Source organism: Diadema antillarum, unplaced genomic scaffold, assembly GCF_040938485.1.
Source record: "Diadema antillarum isolate AM-2024a unplaced genomic scaffold, OU_Dant_1.0 seq00000203_RagTag, whole genome shotgun sequence".
Lineage (NCBI taxonomy): Eukaryota > Metazoa > Echinodermata > Echinoidea > Diadematoida > Diadematidae > Diadema > Diadema antillarum.
The window spans coordinates 96,418-123,716 of NW_027271262.1; the positions used below are offsets into that span (position 1 = coordinate 96,418).

Below are 27,299 nucleotides of genomic sequence, written 5' to 3' on the forward strand. Positions count from 1 at the left end.
TGATGATGACCGTCAACTGGCTTCGAGTGAACTTTTGCTTCATCTGACGCGATGCGAAGCCGAGCATGAAGTGATTGCCGTTGAGTGAGAAGACAGAGAAAGAAAAAAAAAGAGAGAGGGGAGAGATTAACTATGTTTTTGGCTGGCGCTTAGGATCCTGCTCTGTCCACCGAGATTTAGGATAGACGAACGGGCTCATGCGAGCATATTAAAAAGTCCGCCGTTACGGTAAGCCGTTTTAGTTCCAAATCGGCAGCAGTACTCCACGCACGCTCGGGAGGTAGGGTTCGCTGGGCGACCGTTTCCCTCTACACTCATTCAAGACCAGACGGCAGAAGAGCGTGTACGCTTCGCAAATATTTACACCTGGACTCGGGTTCACGTGAAAAACGACATACCAGCGTACCGAGTTTTCTCGTGTATACATTTTTTTCCCGGTCATTTTAAGGACAAACAACTAAGTATTAATTCCAACTTTGTTCGAATTGCGGGGGCGCGTGGTTGTTTGTGACTTAGCAGTGTTATCTGTGTGTGAGTCTGAATGTACTCATGTGAAAACGTTTTTCTTTTGAGGAGACCAAGCCCGAGCAATATGACATCGTCTACAATCGTGTCGCCATTGTTTTTCTTTTTGCTGAGCGTGTTACCAGTTCTAGGACGTTACATATCCCCCATGGACCGGATTTTGTCGCAGAAGGTAAGTGGGTCCTATGATTATTCTATCCATATTATCCCTTTTTTATTGCGGGTATTCTTATAAATCATGACGGTATACCACTTCTACAATAACAGCAAATCAAAAGCAATGCGGGTCACAGAGATATCTAAGAAATTGGCTTTAGAGTGTCCTATTTTCTACAATATTCATACAATCGTGAAAAATGCGTTACCCTCTTTCAGATATGTATGCAATACAAAACAAATTTGTATCAATTTTATGAATATATGACTTTTGATAAGCTTAGGTGTATATTTGGGTTCAAGGTACATGATGTACTAGATTTAGCCGGCATTGAGACCTTTTTTTTTTTTTTGAAAGGCAGTCAGATTATGCGAGACCTTGATGTGATATATTCGTATCTACTTATCAAAGGAGGACCAGTCTATTTTTCTTTCCAGGAAATTTGAGATATATCTGCATCTCGTTCAATGCACTATGGATGTGGTTTTGTTGTGACATGTTCTTTTTTCGGTTTACCAAGCTAACCACCCCGCTCTCCTCCCCGCTGGAAGCCCAGCAGAATTTGAGCCAAATTGTTAGTGATGACATGGGGTTCGAACGAATTGCAACTGTGTATTTGAACTTTTTTCTTTTTCTTTTTTTTTTTAGATAATGAAATGAACTGATTGTATGTCATTGCAACGAACTAATATTCACAAACCGCTGGTATGCATTCCTAAAAGAGCCAACTTCTTATACAGGAAAGGGATAGAATCCCAGATATGCTACATACAATGCATATCCGTGTGTGTGTGTGTGTGTGTGTGTGTGTGTGTGTGTGTGTGTGTGTGTGTGTGTGTGATCTAGACCTGTATACATCTACAGTTGATACAGGAGTCGACACTAACTTTTTACTCTTCTATGGTGGCCCGTTCCGACCACTAAGATCTTTAGATTTGAAATTTTGATTGCCCGAGAAAGAAATGTGTTTTAGCCTGAAATAAAGCAAACATAATACTACATGTTGTATCTTAGTTGCCTGATCGGGCCACAAAGAGATGACCTTTTGGTAAATTTGATGTTCCGACATCAATTTTTAGTAGCTCCTGACCACCGGGCCACCGCTAAAGTCGAGCCCTGATATATATATATATATATATATATATATATATATATACATGCACTTGCTCCCTCTTGTTCTCAGCGGCAGGCATGATTTCAAACTGTGTCATTGATACGATGAGTGTGTCGAGGTTTGTGTAGCAGATAGTTCTAAAATTGTATCTCAGTATGACATATACGAATTGTCACCGCGAATCCCGGACGGACCTGTCCGACTCACACCCCTTGCTGTTACCGCGCCGAGTAATTTGCATACGCCATACCGCTACATACACATTATAGACAGAGATTAGCAGTAATAGAGGTCAATATTGTTGCCGTAGATTTCGTTTCCGATGATACGTAGTTGAATAACTCACTTTCATGAAACGCAGAGATGCAAGTGCAGAACAATTCTCGTGGAATTTCAAAACATTACAGTTTTTTCCCACGAGTCGAAAGACATTCCCTCATAAAAAAAGAAAAAAAAGTATATATATATATATATATATATATATGTGTGTGTATATATATATATATTTATGTATATATATATATATGTATATATATATATATATATATATATATATATATGACTGGCATTACAAAATCGACAACAAAATAGCGTATTCCTCAAAACCAGACTGAAATTGCCACTGACGTAACAGAATGTAATCACGGTACACCGGAATTATCGAAAAACCGTGAATGTCTTTCATATCGTCAAAAAATCGGCTAAGCCGAAGAGAAATTTCTTCCCCGGGTGAATGTAAACGCGTGTTGATTATAATAGTGTAAGTTGAAATGCACGTGACTCTTTGGATTCGACGTATGCAAATGAGTTTTTTTAATGCTAAAGTGATTTATTGTATCCTCGCTATTTCTACGAAAATTCAGTAACATTTGAAACCGAAAAATGCAAAACTTTTTGTTTATTTTTTGTTTGTTTGATTGCTTGCTTCTTTTTGTTTGTTTGTTTGTTTGACTTCATGAATTCATCAATTCCTATACCCTACATTTTTGTAGTTTGGTTTCTGCATCTTTTATGACGAATTTGTATCATTTCCTTGTTGGTCTTTTATAAAGTACAGATATATGCATTTGATTTTCATTTAAAAATTGAATTGAAATATTTATTTCATTTAAGCCCTATGTTGTAGCCTATACCTGCATATTACTGTAATTATGGTTGCTTTCGATTGCACTTTATTTTCAAAGCCTCTAAATCACTATGCATTTGTAGCAACACTTTCAAGCGATAAATGTGCTTAGATAATTTTTAGAGGGCGGACAATATTTTAAAACTAATTCCTGTTTCTCTTTCAAGTTTTGTGATACATGTATTTTGTATATAATAACTGTTGTTCCATCTGATCTTTCTACGTTATAAAATATTCCGTGAAAATCAGACTCATGAGATTCCATTTTCATAAGACAAGATAAGAACTATATCTAATTCAAATCTATGATTCTTGATGTTTTATGGCAATTGCTTGACAAATTTGCCTTCACAGATGTAATACACACCGATTATCGATTGATACATAAGACCCATTGCGGTGTAACAATTACAAGCCCATGCATGGTGTTACAGTGCGTTTCGCATGATGGCATGCTAGTCGTTGTTGAGAAAGTTGGAATGATTACGGGGGGTGGGGTAACAAATCGAAAGAATGTGTACTTTTCGCAACGATGACATTCTGTGGAATTATCTGTATACGTTTCTTTATGTCGTGTTGTACTGTGACGTCACGAATTGTTATCTTCTCATCCAGTGATCCGAAACTAAAAATTTATAACTTTTGAAGGGATTGTCCGAATTTCCTTGAACTTCACTGACGTGATTTACTAATATTTCTGCATTCACTAAATTTATATATACATGTATGTGGGTTTAATAACATTCCACTTGAACTCGCACCTATTCAGCTTAGGTTCAGTATTTTCTGTATGTGTATGTGTGTTGTGTGTGTATGTGTGTACTCAAGTGCACCTTCTTACGCCGTTTCCGTCTTTGAGCTATGTTTGTGTGAAGAGTATAGTAAGCATGCAAGTCAGCGGTCATGATTGTTATTGTATTTTTTTTTCTCCACTACAACTATATACTCATTATACTATGCTGGATAGGATATCAAAACAACATTTCATTCTACACGACGTACATGTCTGTGCGCAGGTACACAACGCGGACCGTGCAATGTTGACATGTGACTTGACTTTCAAAACAAGAACGAGCAATTACTTGGAAGTACAACAACTGAGAAAAATGACCTAAGAATGGCCTACTGTATATAATTATACTGCTCTATAATAGCCACAACGGAAATTCGTATGGTGATGCTGCGGTGTATAAATGTGGGAATATCCATGCGCTGGTTAGATACACCGTAAGAATGCGACAACGCGACACCTATTGTCTTCTCACTAGCGCGCGTCGTATCTGTGGTTAAATGATTGACAGCTATATGAAAGCACACTGCATACCTCTGTTGCTCGATTCCCCTTTCCTATTCTACCAAGCGCACGTCCGATTGTTATTAAAGTTTGCTGGCTGGGAATTAATACTTTGCCCAATTCAGAACTCATCTTTTCAAAATATGTGAGCTGCTGTTCTTTGTCTTCACCTTTCAAGATGTAATCACCAGTAGTGCCTTTCTGAAAGCGATTCTAACATGTATTCTTTTATTTCTTTGTTTAAGAAAGTGCTGCGAACAAGTCGTTCTAGGAACTGATATAGAAAATAATCGCATTTACACATGTTTTATTTTACTTCAGAGTTATTTGTGGCCTGCTTCTAAAATTTCATTAAAAAAAGAATCATAACGTGTAAATAATACGCATAAACAAAACAAATAAAAAGAAGGTGTAATATTTGCTATATTTGCTTTGAAATGTCTGCACACGTCTAGTGAAATGACTGACCAAAAAAATCCGCTGGCTGTAATCACAGGCGCCCTGCCCGGTGATACATCATCGCAAAAATAAAAATGACGGCTGGATAATAACCTTGACTCGGTGGCTGCACTTGGCGTTATCATTAGACTCCTTTCAGGCCGCGCATGATTTTTTTTTTTCATAAACAAGACGTATATTATTTGTTATTGTCGCATAGCTTGAGAAGTATGTAAACAACATAGAGAGGGGCTTAGAACGCATTAAGGCATAAAGACGTACCTAGATAAATCATCATCCACGCTATGTGAAAAGCAGAGCTATTGACTATGACGTTCGTCTTTTTGGTTCAGTTCATGTGGTTTCTTTTTCTTGGTTGTAACGCATCGATAACTAATAACTGTAGATACTGTCCCAAAATATTGTTGTGCATGCCGTGAATGTTGGATTGTAACTGTGATGTAGGCCTATATAACCCAACAGGTATATGAAATGTGGTAATCGATCAGCCATCCGCCGGAATAGCGTTAAAATTCATCATTGTTGTTATTATTATTATCATTATTATTATTATCTATATTTATATTTATTATTATTGTTACTATTATTATTATTATTATCATTATTATCATTATTGCTGTGGTTGTTATAATAGTAGGCCCTATAGTATAGTAGTAGTAGCAGCAGTAGTAGAAATAGTAGTTAAAATAGTATACAGCTGTAGTATAATCATCATTATCATTATTTGTATTGTTGTTATCATTATCATTACTTTCATTGATACAATATAATGCATTAATCAAATCGGCCGTTTGATATCGGACTTGAATGTTCGGTAAGGAGATACTAAAAATTGTGTGTCTGTGAATTTTAGACATTCCCTAGTCGGAGGAAGGGTATTTTTACGTCAGAATTACGAAGGCAAAATCATAGCGTATTTCGGTGTACAAATGTATCACTTCCGCAAGAACTATATAAATATGACAACGCAAAAGTAAAATATATTAAAAAAAAATAAATGAACGCCTGAAGGTAGACTATCCCCAAGTTGGCAATCTGCGGATGAGAATTTCGTAATAGATCGGCCAGCCGTGATTGAAATTCGGGGTATACTATAGCTCGTGATTGAACGCGGCGCTAAATATCCATTCATAAATCCCACAATCACCCTTGTTTATAAATCTCTATATCCATTTTACGTGCGTCACTATAGCTAAGTATTCGGGGTTGAGGCCAATGCAAGACCGAAGATTCTAATGTGAGAACAAACAAAACACAAAATGACCGACTACGCGGTCTTACGTGTCCACGAATTACACCCTGATATGCTGACCATGCAAGCGAAGGCGGCCATCCTGTGTTAAAAACTTTTGGGATATACATGTAGCTTATTTACACTGTATGCATTGGTTTGCCCATAAAACATATTTGCCGTATATATGATATAACTATATATATATATATATATATATATATATATATATATATATATATATATATATCTTTTTTACATTCTTTGGAGGAATTTGAAGTTATTGTCGTACTCAGATAAACCTGACGCCCCCTGTTAGTACACGATCTAGATCACAAAGATATTCCTCTATTACCTATCACAACTTGTTGGACATAGTAAACGATACAGAGCGAATGGTTCGACCTATTAGTAGGTGATGGTCTACAGGTTCAGACAGGCATAACTTATGGGATTACAACTTCACGGTATCGTTACCCTTTAACGCGGGTCGCAATACAACTCTATTTTTGCTACATTTGGAGCTATATTGCCCGGGGGGGGGGGGGGGAGGGGTAGTTGCAGAATCTTCAATAGGGAGGATTAGTTCTTATAACGCGCGCTGTATACTGGGATCATTCCGCACTTCTGCACTTTTCTAGAATGATTTGGAGTAACGATATATCCCGGTGACTGTATTATGGTCAGTTGTCTTATTCGACCTGGCATAAGGCAGGCTTGTTTACCTGTGGGCATAATGCCATTACGAAGTGTTAAAACATTTTTGATGGTCTTGCATGGAGACTATTTGCCCAAACTATATGTATAGTTATACCTGGGAAGTGATGGGAAAAGATGAAATGTGATTATGCTGTAATATGATATTATAGGAATACTCATAGCCAAAAGTGTAAATATTCAATATGAATGACAGACGCCATTCTAGGAACGACTGCCACAGCAAGGGTAGACAAAGAATAAACAAACAGCAGTATCATTGGTACTATCAACGACAATGTCGAACTTTTTACTTGAATGTACAATGTAGGCCTGCATTCTTTCTTGTTTGTTCGTTTTGTGCAAAGGGGCTTTTGGTAGTCTCTCCAAGGACTGTTGATTTTATTGAATTTTGTTTTGCGCGACCTGTCCATGTTGAGCAGGTCGCAGCTTGGGGGCAAGACTAGGTCTTGTTTACTACGGAGAGAACAGAAACCAAAATAAAATCAAATAAAAACGCGTAAAACAATAGAATACGCGAATATTGCCCCACCTCGCCAAAAGATCATGGTATGACACAAAGCAGAGCAAGTAAAAGAAAACAAAAGAAAACAGCAATACACAGACACACACATGAATGACGAGATGGTAGTCTTGGGGTCAAGGAAGTAAATGTAAGTCTGTGAGATGTCAAGGTGTGGTCACATGACCCCGATACGTTACCTCACCGCGTGACAGTGCACTTTCGCATGATGGTGCGCTCTCGCGCGACGATACCCCGCAGGCTTCCCGCTGATCTGTAAAATTTCAGATCTACAGCAAGTGCATAACGGGTGCATGGTACCGTACTTTTTTTGTTATTATTACATAGTTTTTGCCATGTGTCTCAAAATATTGCAACGTTGTAAGTCATGTAAAATTGTGAAAAGTACTGCCATCCAGAATATCAAGAACTGTTAGATTCGTAACCACCATTAACCATCTACAAGCCATGCATGCAGTAACTGCTTTTCATGCGGATATAAATGAAATCTACGATGTATGTATGTACGTTTGTTTGAACAACATGACATCATTATAATGTATGTATTACACGAGGTCATGAGGTCAATATAACGTAGCTCCCTCCCCCTCCAGATATTCGCCAAATCCTTGTCTCATCCCAGTTCATATAATTTGCACGGCTTTTTCTCGTCATCATTCACGAATATAATCCTTTCGTCATGACCCAATATGTTCCCCCGGATTTCTAAACGGTAGTTTTTATCGCAGGATTGGTGCGATCACTCACGGAAGACTTCCCCGCCGATCATCCGACCGAGGATGAGCCATGCAATGACACTTTCACTGAATGTCGGACGCACACCTGTGCAGCAGGTGGTGCGTGAATCTGATTGTCTACAAGCGCACAACCTGTTCAGAGATGATCTAATTTGATTTTGAGGCCCATCCCTTCACGTCGAAAAAAAAAATATTACCAGCTGACGCATTATAAAGAGCCATGTATCGCAAACAATAGTACTGAAACGAAGCAATTGAAATACACGGAACTGATTTTAAGGAAAAAGCGTCAGACCAGGACTTCGACAGTCGTCAATATCTAAAGTGCCTTTACTTCGTTTAACGGCGATATGTGGACATGTCGAATCAGCCGTTTTTCAAGCTTTCTTTGCGATTAGGACGAATAGCCACTTCTTTCGTTTGTTCGCTTGTTTAAAAACGCTAAGGGGCTTGCGAGACGAAAGAGTCACATTAATAAGATTCTTTGTAGTTTCCATAAGACGTTTTGTTCGCCGTTTTGACAACGATGATATTCAAAGTGAAAGGATTTTTTTTTTTCATTTTGCCGTTTTCATTTTGTCTGACCTTATAGAAGCTTTTTTCTGGGTTAGGGTATCCATCTTTTCAGATTAAATATTTCGATATAGAATTTCTAGGAAGGCAATTTATTGTGTAATAACGTGTCTGCATAACAGTCTGAAGAAAAAAAAATAAAAATGGTTAATGAGGGCGATGATTTGCTTCTTTGACGATATTTGATAATCACAAACGCTTTTCCTTAAGGATCATAAAGTATAACAGTTCATTGACCACGGAGATTAGTCACCTTGATGAGGCAAGAAAGGCACAGGGGGATCAAGTGATTATAGTTCTTGGTCACCTGTTCATTTATTAAAACAACGACAATCTTCAGAATGCTTTTTTTTTTTTTTTTTTTTAGCATAGAGTGTACGAAGTCGATGATGCCTAAACTTTTCTTGATGCCGAAAGCCAGTTTCGAGGTTTTCGGTTTATGTAAGGAAGTAAAAAAATAGTACATAAGAATATATAAAAAGTATCTATATAGGCCTATATGTGTGCGTGTGTGTGTGTGTGCGTTTGTGTGTGTGAGTACTTTAATGCCATTTTATGTTTTCGTCACACACACACACACACACACACACACACGATATCTTCTTATCAACTATTACGTTTAATATAGATATAGGCCTATAGATAGATGGATGGATATATATATTATAGAAAGAGAGAGAGAGATATATAGATAGATAGATAGACAGACAGACAGACAGGCACACTTTGGCTGCTCGCACGATCGATGACTTTCTTTTTTATTTTCCCATGTTGCAGTCATTGCCTGTTTGGTGGCGTGTAGCCAGTCCCTTGATACATCCGCCATGTTTCAAAATTGATAATGGCAAAATGTTTAGGAACTGTCGAGAGCAAAATACAACAAAGATGAAAAAAGTTCATCGGTGCAAGTAACTTCTGTTCCATAATGGTCATCCTAACCCATATAATTATCACTTGTCTCCTAGTCTCGGTCGGATTATGATTACACTTGATTATTATATCATCAAAATAATGTAGAAAACAAAACACATTTGGAGGAAGAGTGAAATGGAAAGTATGAGAGCGAGCTGGTCGGGGAAAAAAAGAACAAAAAAGTAAAGCAGGGAATTATGGTGCTATCTTCACAAGAGAAAAGAAAGAAAAAACAACAAGAACTAAGAATAAGAGTGGAAATCTTGGAAAAATTAAGAGTGTGGTACATCCTGCTCGACAGTAAGACCAGCAATCTAATTTCCTCTAGAATCTCGGCTATCTAGCCCCGTGGATCGCGCGAGCCAGCGACAGCCAAACACCGCGTCAGTCTAGCCCACCAATTTCATTACAACCTCTCCTCCCTCTCCTCATACACCTACATGTATGGATTGTGATGAATGCGTTCACCTAATTGATGACAGCATCTCCGCCATCTCTTTTCGAAAAATGATTCCGACAAATCTGACCGCATTTTTTGTTCCTGAAAACGTTCCAAAAAAGAGCGTAACATCATCGAAACGATGGAGGAGGACTCCCTGGTATGAGATGGGAAGTCGAGAGCTCAGTCGGGGGGTATGAGGATGACATCACTCTGCGCAGTGAGGCGTTCCTGTGAGATCGTTGGAAACTCGTGCCAATGCCCTAGAGACTATCGACCTTTTCTCAGACACTGCTCCAAAATTCGATGAAGCAATTTCGGGTAGGGGTGTTTTTGGTTTTTTTTTTTCTTTGTCATGTCGAATTTTGTCTTTTTTTAAAGATACTTTGAATTATTCTTATTTTCATGACTACGAGTCTTAATTTTGCCGAATCTCAATTTCACTTCCGGAAATGAGAAACTTTAATCATCAGTCTTTATGAAGCAACTACGTATTATGTATATTACATGTAATGATGATGATAATGATGGTAATGATAATAGATTTAGACGTAATATGTTCCTCTAAGTTCGGGTTAACATAATTATATCAATACTGTGTTTGCTGTGACATCGGCAGCTAATTTCATTTCCGCTGAAGCCCCCCCCCCTTTTTTTTTAAACCAAGAAACTTCGGCAGTGACGGGAAGTTGAAATCTCTATGACTGCAAAGAAGGGGATGTCCCATTTAACGGGTCATTGTTTTAATTTCAAGAGTGAATCCTCTCGTGAAAATTAGATTTTTGTCGATTTCGCGACCTCCAGGATCAGACCGCGTCACTCTGACGTCAACCAAGTGGCCAGGGCATAAAAAGAAAAAGAAAAAGGAGCGCGCAACGTAGCTATAGGCCCTGTGGTTTGGTTACTTGCCGGACGTGAGCAGACCACTCTGGAAGCGGTTCAGCTCTCGTTGTGAATCGTTCGCCTGTCCTGGAGCAGTGCAGCTTGCATCATACCTTGTTTTGGCGGGATTTTGCAATAACGGATACTCTACACATACATCCCAAATCACAAATTCTCTCATCTTTCAAGGTTCTTCCGCCGGAGATTGGGGGGGGGGGGGGGGGGGGGGTGTGAGGGGAGGGTGGAGCAATACGTTCTCTTGTACCTGTCTGAAAATTTAAAGGGATGGTACAGTATTGGTGGAGATGAGAATTGGGCTTTTAACTTTTTGTGAGATATCAAGAAAACACTTATGATATAGTACAGAGCATACCATTTTAAGAGGAATTCAAAGTTTATTTGATGAAAATCGGGTTTGGAATGACTGAAACATCCAAAAACAAAGTAAAACAAAGCGATCGTAATAAAGTGTGGATCCCACACTTTATTAGAATCGCCCTTTTTTGGATATCTCAGCCATTGCAAGACCAATTTTCAGCAAATAAACGTTGAATTCCTCATAGAATTACATTCTCTTTCATATTTCATGAGAGGTTTCTCATTATCTCACCAAAAAATGTTAGAAACCTGAAATTAGATCTCAACCAAAACTATACAATCCCTTTAAGTACGTCCCTGGCATCCATGACAACAGAAAAAAGAACAACCACCAATGAGGGCTGATCGCGCTACATTGATTAAGTCATTATAGTCGTCACCGTTTATCGGAATTGGGTGTCAAGTTTATAAGTAAATACAATGGCTGCTGCCAATTTCTTGATTGAATCTCGCCCAATCATGTTGGTATCTTTTTCTCTTTAACAAAGTGCTTCGATAATGAACGTTTGGCACGACCTTATGGTTGAAAAAAAAAAAAACCCTGAATAATAACCATTAAAGGAAACACAATCGACATGAAATACAACAGCCGCCAACAATAACAGCTTAGGCCTACACTTCAAATCTCACCTGTTATTGATTATTGGTATTATACCGAATTACTGTAGGCTTGAGGTGGCAAGCAATGCACGCACAATTTACCTTGGGCATCACACATACATACACACACACACACACACACACACACACACACACACACACACACACACATACACACACACACACACACACACATTCACACACACACCTAAAAATGCACACACCATTCCTACAAGATTACATAATATCTCATACGTCACTTTTTCTACATGCACTTATACGCGAAATAACGCCACCTACATGTACTTACCATTTGCTGCCATCAACGGAGTTGAATAAGTGCTTATGAGGTATCTTTTTAATTTCTGTAACGATGCTGGTTAAATAGATAGTATCAATAGATTAAAATTATGATGATAACGTTGAAAATAATTATAAAGCTGAGGATATGAAAATATCAGTATGAGAACGAGAGAAAGAGAGAGAGAGATAAAGAGATGTTATCTGCCGAAATACGTTTTACATGATAAACCCTTGTGTCTTCACTGCGTTTAACGCGACAGATTATTCTGGTCGAACTCTCACCCCCCCCCCCCATCCGCATCACTCTGCAGCAATTGTATGATAATTACTATCCATCTATCTCGAAGCGATGGTCCCCAAAACGAAGCGCACTCCATATTTCCAGACGGAATTGATATGTATATGGAAAGGTTTTCTCATTTAGCGTTATATTTATACGGCAAGAGTCACCCCGTTGTATTGAGGTTTTATTTAATTTCACTGCTTCGACACCCATCCTTCAAACGGGATTTCAGAAGGATTGGTCATGAACGCTGTGGTTTGAATGTCGTGTCTGATTAATGAACTCAAGTATACTGAATAGATGAAACACTCTCAATCCAAGACTACCGCGATGTCGACATCGAAAGGATGGAGCGATGTAAAGAATGAAAATAACACACAGTTTGTGTGTGTGTGTGTGTGTGTGTGTGTGTGTGTGTGTGTGTGTGTGTGCGTGTGCGTGAGAGAGAGAGAGGGGGAGAGAGAGAAAGGGAGAGAGAACGTACTCGAGTATTTCAACATACACGCCATGAGATTTTGATTCGATGAGTCAACTGGCTATACGGTGATGAAATGCTCATCGGGTCAATGACCGTTGCGCGATCTTTTAACACTGTTTATGATTCTTTTTTCACATTTGCTTTGTTTCTGATTTATCCCTTGAGTTCGACTAAAATCCATTTACTCTGACATAGTCGTAGAAGTGCAGAAACATACGGAAAATGATAAAAGAGATAATAACATATATGTTTTGTGTTTACATTATTTCATGTCGGAATGCAGTCGTATATTCAAAATGAAATTATTCATTAAGCAAAAATGTATGACTCTGTAAACGCACGTAACGTTTTATTTTTCAATTTCATGCATCGAAGATGTACATCTTGGCTCGCAGTAGAAAACCAGAATGAAAGAGTTAATATTATAGTTATCACGCTCATACTATGCAGATACACACGCATTGCTGTCATGAAGAATTACACAAGTTTTTGTAACATGCTTGTTGGCTGTTTTTTTTTTTTTTGTGTGTGTGTTTGTGTTCTTTTTTGCGTTTTTGCGACAAGGTTTGACTGAGAAAAGCGGAATTACAGTCAAGTCACAATGGACTATGTTTTTAGCATTTCGACATTGATGAAACGTGATGATTCACTATGGTGTGCGTTTTGTCTTTACATTTATCTGCAGGATGTCGACTTCAGTTTTCCACCTCTCGTTGCCACTATGGACTTCGAAGAGGGAATATACACTACATCAGATGACATGCCTTCGACGTCGGCCTCGAGATTCATATCGCTGCTGGAAGACCTCGTCAACAAGAGAGCCGTAGACGTCGAGTCGTCTCAGCTTCCGTCGTCGTCGCTCTCCTCCAGCTATTCGTGGTCGTCACTGGGAAGCTCCGGCGATGCTGTCCCCTCCGTTCGGCGAGCGTTGTCCGGGAGGTCGGGCACCGCTGTCGTCGGAACTGCCGCCGTCTCATCGGACGACGCGCTTGTGCTCAACCGTGCGCGCGCGGCGCGGACGCGCACACATGTCCGCCGTCCGTGGCGGCAGAACGAAATGGACTGCGACGGCGTTGGGATCGATATGCCAGCACCCTTTACGTCCAAATACGTGGCGTACACGAACGCAAGTGAGTTTGAGTGCATGACAAAACAAAACTACACTATCGTGCAGCATTGTCTAATCATTATCATTCCCTCAGACAGCCTTGTCTACTTACAGCCATATTCCAGCCGTCCCTTATGATTTCCATTTTTTTTCACCCATTTATTTCGTTCTATCCTCTACATCAAATCTGCCATCTTGCCTGGTGATTTAGTTGACGACTCGCTTTGCTGCCAACAAAGTAAGCAAAAAAAGATTTCACTGTTGACCCTACAGGAAGTCACAGAAGTAATCAAATGAGGGTTGCAACGTAATGCTGATCGGGTCTCATTTCAGATGGACCACAAAGAATTATGGATGCACAGAACACAGAATACATAAACCTACCACATTCTCCGCTTTTGTCATGTGTAATTGACCAACCAAGTTGGCCCTGTTCCACTACCTGTTCGGCCCATTTATCCGCAGGCGTGTATTGTCAGTATTTTGTTTAATGTCACGTGGATCATGCAGCACGCAGTCAAAAGGCTGGTGTATACAATGGTTCAAAAGTAATATGCGGTTTGATATTATATCAATCAAATGCGGTTTGTATGTCAACGAAGAACATTTTCAAACGCAACACTCTTCATTAAAGTATTCCGAGAAATTTGCCATAAAAGTTTGTTGACATCCATTGCATCAGAACTTAGCCTCCTGTTTTATACCCTGCTATTATCCCTTCTTTCTTTTCAGTTGTTTTTATCGTATTATTTGTCTAATTATCATTTTCTTACATAAGCGACATATTTTTCCATTGTCAAACTCTCCTTTACTACATCGGTTACCTCTCTGATTGGTTGTTGCACAGTTTGCTTACTTTTTAGTGTGTTGCGTTGTCTACTAGTATTTTGTTAGTTCCGTTTATTTGCCCCTTCTCTTCCAGTTCTTCTTTCAATGCCGGAACATCGACATTATATGCCTTTATATCTTTCTCAATGAGAGAGATTTCTACAAAAGAAAAATATTCTTCACATACTTGCTAAAGAAATTTACCACTTCCGCAATTTAGCCACTCATCGCATCGTCGTGTATAGAACAGCCATTGTAGCCTCATGGTGTAACGAACAAATTGATTCCAAGACTTCGATTGTGCGGATATGTTTTTTCATAAGTTGTTACTGTGTTAGCAAGTTAATATTCGAAGCTCTTTTCACGTGCATCTCAATATTGTCCCTCTTCACCCCCCCCCCCCTTCATCACGAAACTATGAATCCCCCACATTATATATACAATATACACACGTAATTATCCGGTGTACTTAGTATATGCATGGTTTGTTTTTAACACCGGCCACAGTTCCTCTTTTTCGCAGAAAGCACAAAGTTCGCACAAGTCATGTCGTAGGACCTATACGTTTCACTGATTTTATTAAGGGCAAAAAAGGGATATAAATCTTCCCATCTGTAGTATACTGTTCACGGTGAAGGATACGTAGTTCAGTAGATGAATAAGGAAATAAAGGGTTTTAGGAGATATTTCTGCAGTGCGCAGAAGTTTTGTATGTGCACTTAGAAAACAAACCGATAAAAAGTTACCCAGTGTATTAAAAATGAAGTGAAGGAAAAATCCATACCATTCAGTTCATGACAAGCAAGTGACGTCGAATTGCAGTTTATAAGACTGAACTCAGGGGCCCGTTTCATAAAACTTGTCATCTGTGACAAGTTTTGTCATAGGTGTGACGAGCTAATGAAATCCTTGCATCTGATTGGCTGAGAGAAAATTTGTCATAGAAATGTGGCAGTTGTCACTGATGACAAGTTTTATGAAATGGGCCCCAGGTCTATTTGATATAAAATAGCCTTTGGCAACCCTACAACTCCCTTTCGAAAATGCCCATCCCCCCTCCCACCCCTCCCCTCTTCTCCCCTCATCCTAAAACCACTTTGTAGGTTTACGTTTATTATTCTCAGAGGGAACCAATCGTTCTGTTCAGCGTGAAGAAGAATTACTTGTAGTCTAAAGGTGATGAACTTTTCGTATGATGAGATTAATTCAACAAGTTCGCTATAATCAGATACAACAAATCTCAGATATTCTGCTGATACGCTCTTATTTCGCACACGCATACTTCTCGCTTCAACGTAATTCGAGCCAAGCGAAGCGTGCATGGTAATTTTTCAGTTCGTAAAAAGTTCAGAAGTCTTTCTTTCCCAGCCAGCTCTGAAAATAGAATGAATGAAAAGAGTACAAACATGTTTACAATCAAGTTCGACTCTTTGCAGCCGCTGCAAGAGAAAAGAAAATACGGTACAAGCAGCCTCCTTATCCGAGCTTTCAGAAATTGCGTGGGAGGTGGCGATTCTAACAATATCATTGCGTTCCCATTGAAGATGTCCTTGATATTGTGTTCCCTGTCGCCTCCCAAAATTAGACGTTCATATTATCTTCTCTTCACTCCCCCCCCCCCAAAAAAAAAAAGAGAAAAGGAAAGGAAATCAAACACACATACACACAATACACAGCATGTCGTCTGTTTCGATAAGGGATGAATACATTTTTTCAATGTTTCCACAGCTGTACATGATTTAGTGTCTTTTAGAACAATTTATCGACATGAGCGGGATTCATGTAAAAACCAGACTGTTGTGGACTCTAATACAAGTCATTTCATGGATTCAGCTTCGAGCTTTGAAGTTACGATTTGCAGCAACAAAAATCATGCGAAGCCAGAACGCTCTTTGAAAACATCACAGTCTGCCATCAACCCAGCCATATGACAGTTTTTGAACTAGCGCTTTTAAGGTTCTTATCAATTGTCCTTTGGTATCATGAGTATATTATGAATGTATGAAATGAAAGCTCTATAAAAGGAAGAAGGGAGATCTATACTGTTGGAATCAAGTATCATGTTCAGACTTTAAGACTTATGGTTTTGTTCAAATTGTACACATGCTTTAGAATCAAAGCATGTTAAACTGACGGCTCAAAGTTCAAGAGAGGTAAACTCCTTCATTCAGCCTGTTCAGCAAAGCACTTCCCATTATCAACAAATTCATATAAACTATGTCTGAAGTTCAAAAACATGTAATCTGCGGACAGCTTTTCTCATACTATCGAAGCACTATTCTTTCACTTTGTATTTTCTTTGTGTGTGTGTGTGTGTGTGTGTGTGTGTGTATAGATGTAAGTCCAATCAGACCAATTTGAAATAAGATTGCTTTCATGCAGAAAGTCTTTCATCAGAGCTATATCCCAGGGTAGCCCATTGTACCTTGTTTACGATGAATCACCCCTTGTTATAATTGGTGGCGGCTTCCACAACTCTAGGATTATGAAGGCGTCTCTCCAGTCACCCCTCATAACAACTGAGGGGCCTCGCGATCATAAACTTTGGACGCCTGTAAGTGACCCTTGTAAAATAACACCCAAAGATGTCATGTGATTTGCTCGCTTCTGGGGATTCCCCCTTCATTGTTCGGGTTCTTGTTTATCATTGTTAACATTTAGTCAGTATATAGATTACAATACTTTGCATAAACCGCTATACATGCAGCGATTGCGAAACATTGTCCCCAATCCTGTTTATCCACCCCACAATCCCTCTCTCCTCAGATGACCCATTTATTACGTGCATTAACTACACCAAGTTCTGTGGAACAAGTATTAACATTGTTAGTCTTTGCAAGGACTGAGCATGTTGTCCAACCATGTGGAAACAGCATATCTTTGGAATCTTATTGCCTCTGGAATAAAATCCTCTTCATATTATAAACGGTGTACTATACTGCTAATAATAGTGCTAACAACAATACATTCCTGTATAGCGCATATCAGAACTGAAAGAACTGTCAATGCGATCCGGGAAAACACTTCATTTTACACTTAGAATACAAAACAATATTAAGCAGTAAGGCACATTGTCTGAAAATCTACAAATAGTTTAATGGGATGCATCATTGAAAAAAAAATGCTTGAAATCGTTTCTTAAAGAGGGCGATGTTATGCTAACAAGCGAAGAGAACAGGGTATCGATAGTTTCACAGGGTTTCATGCATTAACGAGCACAACTCGCTTGAAATGATTATAGCTCATATTTCAGAAGCCTTCCGTTTCAAGTCAGTCATGCTCTGTTGATATCATCTGACCTATTTTCTGCTCATGCGCAAAATGATATCTCCTCACTGGGCCAATGGCATGCATAATTTAGATCAGCAAGATTTCCAAACACACACACTGTTGTGACTGAAATAGCGCTAGTAAGTAATGGCTCTAAAAGAACTCTGTTTGTGTCAACAAACAGCATTCCGACGCAATTATTTTGCCCGAAGTACGTACGATTGGGTTTACGCTCGAAGCACCGTGAAGCGTAAACATAATAGGGAGAAACATATCTCCTTAAATTGATGATTATTCCTTGAGTGAAAGGTTGTAAGTATTGGTGTATTATGGCATAACAAAAGTAGCCCGTTGGATTGTTGGGAACACCTGTGTATACGGCTGTGGTTTTTCGCCTTGAGTTTCACATTTTCTTTTCCCAATGTCTTTTGTTTTGTTTGTTTTGTTTTTTCGTTAGTTTTGTTTTTTCTTGCGTTTTTTTTTTCCAAATCTCAGCTTCAGACTGGCTGTTTTGTTTTGGGATTTAACAACCAAAAACCAGGGGCTATTTTTACTGCATCAACAACCAGCCGCTCACAGAATTAATGTAACGTGATATTAAAAGGTAAAGATGCATGTTATCAATGTGAGGTTATTAAAGGAGCGAGTTGGGTCTAGGAACGTTGATGATAACGTTCATTCTGTTCACCGGGAATTTGGCATGATGTTGGCAAGTGTAAACATGATTATTAATTACGATACTAACGAAATATTTTTAACAAAGCATGCATGGATGATAACAACCACTTTTTCCCAGCGCACAGCAAATACTCGACATTTCCAAACTGTGAACAACAATAACGAATCAACAGTGCTCAGCGTTATCATGTGAACCGCTGTCATACATACCTGCACTACAACGCAACATTTTCTCACCTGCTCTGTTTTCCCCAACTTCAGAGGAATTGATTGACATGTGTGCCTATTTTGAAGCATTATCCCGGGGCTCAGAGAACAGACGTCACACACGTCTAAAGACATAATAGGTGTCATGTGATTGCGGTTAACGCCCCTTGTTCGCTTTCAACGGGGGGGGGGGGGGGGGGGGGGGTGGTGGGGGGGGGACCTGCGTGGCATTATCCGTTATATTTACTGGATGATAGGTTATGGAATGTGTTTGGTAGAGGCGTATATAGAGACTACGCCCATCATTCACCTATACCCACTCCCTCAAGTTTTACAGCGCTGTTATTGTTCGATTTGTCGTCCATATCACATTTGAACCTTTCCAATTGTGTCCTAAATAGGGGTAATTGCGGGTTTTTATATATCTTCATTTCGAATTTCGAAATTCTGAATGAGCTTTGTGGTGGCAGTCTTATAAAAAAAAATGCTACAAAAAATAAGTCAATTTCTGCCCCTTTAAAGATGGAGAGGACTGCAAGGAGTTGTATAACGGTACTAATGACATGACCTCTATGCAACAATGTCTACAAAATCAACCAGGCATATACGGCCGTTGATAATTATAGTGATCGAGGAATGTCTGCGTTCGTTGAATGCAGAGCGTGGCACCACATCGTCGGAGCTTCCCTTATTCATCCGTAAAATTATAACATCCGATTGCAAAATGGTCTCGAAAAACAACACAGTGTAGTCATCGTGGTTGCATGCTATAGGCCTAAGTCTGCTTTTTCCAGCCGCGAATTGCTGTGACGCACAAGTGAACATTCATTTTGTTTGATCGTTTGCCCAATGTATCCTAGTTACCAGCCAAGGAACTTAAGAGGAAAACAAATCAAACTGTCTCTCGTCTTGCTTCATGTTGATCTGCAATTGCATATCAGACATTGGTTACAGCGCTAATAAAGTTTCAAACAAGTTTAAGAAGAAATTAAAGGATATTATCATACAGACGATGAAAGTGAATAAAATGGATGGAATGATAGATTGATAGACAAAAAAGGTGGATGAGGACAGACAAGAGAAGAGGGGACACGTGCGTATGTCGGCGTGTTCCTGTCAATCACACAGACCACCTACTTAAATTAATTTGTCTGACAAACACACCACGGAGTTATTCTGTTAAGTGGAAAATGACGTTAACATGGAATGACATGGCTGCTCTCACTCGTAACCGCTGCTATGTCAACTGACGTTACGATCCGGCTGGCAAACCCGGTGAGAAATCTTAAAAACAAACTTCGAGGCTGTTTAAGAGCTATTTTAAACACCGAAACAAAAATCGTTAATTGTTCGTTTTCCCTCCCTTCTTCTGCAGTTCTCTCTGTTTATCTGTTTTTATTCCGCAGTGGTTTCATACGTTCGTCCTAAAACGGATTTGAAGAGATTATATGGACCCTTTTGACTACATCTCTAACGCATCTTTGCCTTATCTATACACGGTCACTTATAATCGTTTGGAAATCAAAGATAATGTCATGTAACGGTGAAAATGTGCGTGTATACAATTCGACCTTGCGGTATTTTGGATGACCTCATATCAATCAGATCACTTCATGACCTTTGTTGGAAAAATAAGATACCTATCCTTTTGTTCTATCACTATAAGCTATGACGATTTTAGATATTACGTTCTCGCTCTATACTTTCTTCACGGTAAGAAGATTTCACTAGTCACACTCCGTTGAAGCGATTTCGATGGGGTCTATCTATCGTATAAGAACTTGATTGAATCATGCATCGCGTATATCTGTTATTTGTGTATTCGTTTTCACGTTTTCTTTCATAAAATCCTGCCAACGAAGATATAGTAAGATAACCTTATCAGTGTCGCGTGCCATTCATAGAATGCGGATTGCCAGTCACCATGCAAATTATGCCATCCAAAGACTATTTAAAGTGTTATCTTGATGTTCGCGAGATAAGTGACCCGGATGTTCGTCTTCGTATAGCGTCAATACACGTTATTGCCAGCTATCAGATGCAATCATAATGTGGAGAATACTGGCAAACTTTTTTTTTTCTTAATTGCCCCATCACTTCTTTTAGTTTCTATTAAAGGTGGGTATTTGTGCTTGTATATCGAAAAAAAATGAAGATGTCATCATTCCGGAGAAATAATTCTTAAAAGGTCATTTGAAAGGCCTCATGAACTGTACACATGAGACGTTATGTGCGTGTGTGTTTGTGTGTACGTGTATAGAATGTGCACACCACGTAGAAGCTGCATGTATATTTTTTTTCTTCAATGATGATGAAATTTGGGTTGAGTGATGTTGCTCTTAAAGTCCATGGATTAAGGTTTGTGAAGCTCATCTGTGAGAGTCAAAAAAAAAGAAGAAAAGAGAAGTAGATCGAATGCAACGCAGATGATCGGTAATATTTAAAACAAAATATATAAAAAGGAGGGCATCACACTTTGAGTGTAATTTAAGTTGTCAATATCTAATAATAAGTGGTAGTCCAATTACGAACATGTCAAAACCAAGACTTGATCCAGTTTACTATCGGGAGATTAGAAATGGCAGGTTCACATGGGTCGGAGATATCACTATTAATTTAATATATTAAAAAATCCTTTTTCTTCCTGATCTTTGACGGGCGTGGGGAGGGGGAGGGACGGATGAGGAACGGATAGGCTGAGATGTGTAACTATAGGGTCTGCAGTGTAACTGTGCACGGTATGACCTCTCTCTTTCGCCGAAACCAGCGTGTGGTATAGACGCGACCATGGAGCTATGACAGGGGTATAGTGGGGACGGACCAAGGGCGAGGGAACGAACCGCGCGTCACCTGTCAATCTCACGGACGATCTATGACAACATCGATGCTTTAGCAGTTCTCTCCTCCAATCCTCCTCCTCCTTCTCCTTACATACAAACAAAGACACACACAGACACACAAACATACAGACACACACACACTGACTACATGTCATCATTCTAATCATGCACCGTTCTTTCTTCCTTCATGGTATCAGCAAAACAATTTACTGATTTTATTGTCACATTTATTTTCAAAATCTTTGCTATACAACCTGAGTCAATATAATCGCCATGATATATTATAGGTTTCGTCGATTTATTCCTTCTCCTCCACCCCTCACCCCCCCCCGCCCCCATCGCCATCAGTTCAATCCATGTCAGACATGACGAATCAACTTTATCAGCTCGTTCTGTCGCTATCCATCAATATTAATATGTTCCTCTCTTCCATTGTCTGATGTCTGATCATAACAAATCACAAACGTCTGGTCAAATTTACTTTTTTTTTCTCGTGATAGGAGTGCGAGAACAGCTTCACAATACTGCATCAGCTTGACTTAATAATGGTGGCATGGAAGATTAATGATGATACATGCACCGTGATGATGATGCTATATTTCTAAAACGTGTATCACCATTCTACAAAATAGATGATTATAATTATGTTATCACGTTTATAGCTCATGTATAGCGGCATATGTAGCAAGTTAACGGTGATGTTGATTGACCATGTCTATACAATATCATTTCGGGATCCCCATTGTTGTCAATTCGGGACAGTACAATGTTTATCGTCGATGACTGACCAGCAGTAAGATAAAATCTTAGCGATTATGATTTGAAATTTGTATCTTGAATGGCGAAAGGCACATTATCAATATCCCTATCTGAAGCAATATTTTTTTTCTTTCTTTTAACGATGCCATGACTCCCAAAAGAACAGTCTTGATCCTTGCACATGTAAATCTATAAAAAAAACCAAAGCAAAACAAAACAAAACAGAATGTCTGATTCTGGCGTTGTTGTTGTTGTTGTTTTCGCTATGACCAGGCCAGCACCACTGACTCAATTGACTCCAATGATGTCGACACTTTTCTCTGAGTATAGACTTTACACGTGTAACATGTATTTTCTACTTTATTCTTTTCTCCCAAATGTGAGAGATGATACTCGGTATTTAAATTCTGTTTTTAATTCATCCCCCCCCCCCTCCCCGCTTCTGTTTCCTCCTAATTTCGCAGGCTATGGCATTTGTGGCGTTCGACCAACTCCGCCAGGCCGCGACGTCCAGCGGATTGTGGTCGGCAGTGGTGCAGCGAACCGCTGGCCCTGGCAGGTTATGCTCGTCAATGCTACGACGGGCGAGCCGTTCTGCGGAGCAACGCTGATCACCAACGAACACGTTCTGACGGCAGCCCATTGCTTTGACGGGTAAGTGTTCGACAAAAACATGGCAACTGCAACAACATCATAATCAGCAACAGTAACAATAACAACAATAACAACAACATCATCAACAACAACAACAGCGACATAAGAAGATAAATAACATCAGTTATGCAACAACAAAGCAATGATAGTTTTGCAGGAAAAGGTGAGGGGATTGCTGCACCATCTATTTATTTTTTTGTGGCAAAAAATAAGAGATGAAGTAAATTTGGCCGATTTGAGATGATGGCTTCATAAACTTCATGCACATGGCGTTCTGTGACCCAATTACAGCTATCCTTTATAGAACCTTTCGTTTTATCTACAGATATGGATGGCTAATTCTTATCAGTCAGCTATATCAACGTTGTTTTAGTCGCGCAACTGCGATGTGTGATGTCAGAGAGAAACCGGGTATAGGCCGACCATGTCGAGACCAGTTGAATATCTTGAAATATTTTGAGGAGATGATTCTAAATGAAGAAACTCATGATGCAGGTATACTTTTTACTAGATGGGAAAGTAATTTTAAGACGTGCTATGGAATATCGTAAAAAAAACACAAACATAGAAAAATCTTCTGACACGATTAATTCGCCCTCTAGCAAACGTAACTAAACAAAACAAATTAAAAACACTTCGAGTTTTCATTTCCCCTCGTCTTCCATCAAATTGCATATATTAACGAAATAAATATTCATGCAGGGTTGGTTTTGGAGTTTTTTGTTCTTCATGAACACAAGAGTATGGTGAAGTCAGTTAGAATTTAAAAAAAGAGAGATAGTTGATAATAAAATACACTCACTGTAGTGTACAGCAGATTTTATTGTACAAGGTGTTTGCCTTTTATGCACTTAGTCGCAGCTGCTAAAGAATCGGTGTCAAGTCGCCTGATAGGCGTTGATAATGATACTTAGTGGGCCTGCGTGTTACTTAAGTATAGGAGAAATTTTGCCCTTGGCCAGAGTTCCAGAGTCGTTTGCACTGTAGTGATTTAATCAGGCTCTATTACATTAAGAAAAGTGCACAAGGTTACTGCACTCTGCTTCATAAGCCCGGCGATAACACGCACCTGGGGCACGCTCTATGATGTTACTAAGCTGTCTTGTGCGAATTGTCATTCATGATATAGTGTATACAAGGTATACGTTGATTATACTTAAAATTCTCTTTTCGGCCCCACTCTGGAACCATGACAATTGCATAAGCTTGTTACGAGCAACTCTTGCGAACTAGTTGTAAATTAAAGACTGTCGCATTAATACGCGAAAAAAAAATAATGTCGCGGCAGGTCGCGTATCTGATTATGTGGGAGGGGACTTCGAACCTATAAGGAGAGAACCTAGATTGAAACGTATACGGTAGTGAGTCAATAGGAAGTAATTTGCGCGATGCGGCTATCGATAGTGCCAGAGTGTCAACACTAACCTGTTTCGATGAATGGCGAATAGAGTTGCATGATACACGTCAAAGAAATTGAGAAAAAAACAAAGACAACAAAAACAGAAAAAGGCAAAATATATAAATAACATCTCGAATCGATGCAGCTGGAATTGAGGAAATTTACGAAATCATCTCAACTTGCGGCTGTGACACATTACACCTACAAAAACACAAGTATATTGAAAGAAAATAAAAACCTTTTTATAAAAACTGGCCTTGTTTTTATGAAATCTTTAAAACAATAATCATTCTTTTTCCCAGTTGGAAAGTCTGTCAGTGTCCTTTCATGATGTTGCAGAGATTTTCCAATTGTGCCGATTTGCATGCATTGTCTGACAACATACTATTTCAAACGACATAATTTACCTTTAACGTCCTTCCTGTCATCACGGAGAATGAAGACATCCTGCCCACGAAACCACTGACTTTTACCGACTTGGCAACTTAACGAGATACGTAATTAATTTGCCTTATACACTTGACCTACAGGGAAGAAAAACACATTGATGTCGCAGTGTACAGGATAACACGGTGGCTGAGTGTCCTTTGCGTGAAAAACATACCACCCAATCAATTTCAACCATTGCCAAACGTCACAATGCCGTAGATTTTTACCTGTCATGTTGGCAATTACCATACAGCACCTGGGCCGAGTTGTTGCCTATAGTGCAGTTCTTATACGGCAGTTCACAGAAATGCAATTGTAATCATTATAGTCATTGTCACTTTAGCAGGTGCAAGAGCTTAGTTGCCCAGCTGTCTTTCCATATCAATTAACTCGGAAGTCATTATATTAGTTATTATAACATGCAGACGTTACATTTCAACTCGAACAATGTCACAGTCCGCAAGGTATTTGATTCAGGCAAGACAATACAGAAAGTCCCGAACAGAAAATGCTCTGCTGGAAAAAAAATAGCAACAAAAAACAGGAGAAGAATTTTCACGTGTTTGAAAAGTCAAATCGTGAGAGTTAATATTGATAACATTGACTCTTGATAGGTTTTAACACAGATACTTAAAAGACGCAAAGAAGCCTTTAAAAAAACGTAGGAAACCTAGATGCGACAACATTAATGCACATAATGGATGTAAAGTGATTTCGATTGCAAACTCTCTGATGTAGAAATCCTTCCAAATTGAGAAATGATTATAATTATCACATTAAAGACGAATTGACTGCCTATACAGCGCACAAGTTTGCAAACATTATCTTTTCCACAATATTAAACATGGTTTTGTTCCTCAAACTACAGGAAGGACACCAGTGACATTACGGTGCGCATCGGGGAGCACGATCGTTCGTTTCCCGAGGGCAGCGAAATGGACTTCGACATCGAATGCCTGCACGTCCACCGTTGCTTCGAGCCCGACACCTACCGCTACGATATCGCGCTCATCAAGCTGGCGACGAGCGACGACCACCGCGTCGTGTTCAGTGACCACGTACGGACGGCCTGTCTGCCGGAAGAAGGGGAATTCGAGGCCAGCGATACCTGTTACGTCACGGGATGGGGATACACAGGTATTTACTTGAAGAGCCTTGCCTCTAGTTCAGCATCAATGTGTAAGCATTTTTTTTTTGGGTTCGATATTTTGCGCACTCCTGCGTAGAACAAAATAAAAGTCATGACATATTATATACAGTATGCTTCAATCTGGGACCTGCTGTGCTCCATACAGATTTAGAATTTCAACTGCCATGGGTATTTTCGTGTAGGAGCCTATCGTGTAACTCGTGTAACTCTTCAACTACGTGTAGTTAGAAAAAAAGTAGAAAAAAAGGTCAAGGATTGGTGGATAACTAACTGTGAAAACGACGATTTGTATCATAGATAAGTTGCAGAAATTGAATACTTGAAATTGAAAAGAAAAACGAAATGATGCTCATCATTTTATGAAAAATTCCTTGAAGTATGACATATTATGTGGCTTTTCAAAAGTAAATATCGTCGTGAAATCTTATATGTTGTTTAGTACAGTCCGTCATCTTGTCAATAACCTACAAAATGACTTGGTCAGTACGTATCGATGACAACAGATCAGCTCCGCTAACTTCCTACACAATGCACTGTAACCTAAGCCCGTACGGATGAAGAAGCAGGCGGAAACCATCAGTCAGTATCAGACAAAATAATGCATTCTGTTTGTGTGTGTATATAGGTGGTTTACAAACTATTGAGATATTCGGAATTCATACTTTCATCTGTATTGTTCTTTAAACTCTGCAGGTTTCGTAGATTTCTTCTTGGGACGCCGTCCAAACGTTCTGCAGGAGGCGACGGTCCCACTCCTTAGCAACCGCGACTGCAGGGGTGCATACGGCACGCGCGTCAAGCACAAGATGGTGTGCGCTGGTACGACCGAACCTGGAGAACGAGCGGACACCTGCAAAGGAGACAGCGGGGGCCCGATGGTCTGCCAGTCGCGGAATGAGGGCCCGTTCAAGCTCTGGGGTATTACGTCGTGGGGGGACAACTTCTTCTGCAACCCAGACCCCTCCACCCAGGTGCCCGGCGTGTACACGCGGGTGGACAAGTACCTGAAGTGGATCCAGAGAAAGCTGAGGACAAAGAAATGCCCATCGTAGAAGGAACAGGCTGTTGTTGGCGGGAGCGCTGTATGTTGCCGTCTGAACGAGTTGGCCGTTTCATTATTTGCTGTACCAGGCATCGTGGATGCTGTTGCTACGGGTTACTAATTTATGAGGTCACGTGCTTCGTTATCAGCTATGATGATAGATCAGCGCGTGACTTGCGAGAGAGGAGTGAAGTAATTTATTCG

The 27,299-nt window shown here is 39.6% G+C and overlaps 1 protein-coding gene across 1 annotated transcript; it reads left to right on the plus strand.

Annotated features, from left to right (window-relative positions):
- Window positions 1-592: 592 nt before the first annotated feature.
- LOC139728846 (chymotrypsinogen A-like) lies at window positions 593-27,105 on the plus strand. Its single transcript, XM_071639786.1, has 5 exons — window positions 593-697; window positions 13,417-13,861; window positions 22,886-23,075; window positions 25,772-26,040; window positions 26,747-27,105. Exons 1-5 carry the CDS (start codon window positions 593-595, stop codon window positions 27,103-27,105), a joined length of 1,368 nt encoding a protein of 455 aa, XP_071495887.1.
- Window positions 27,106-27,299: the final 194 nt, after the last annotated feature.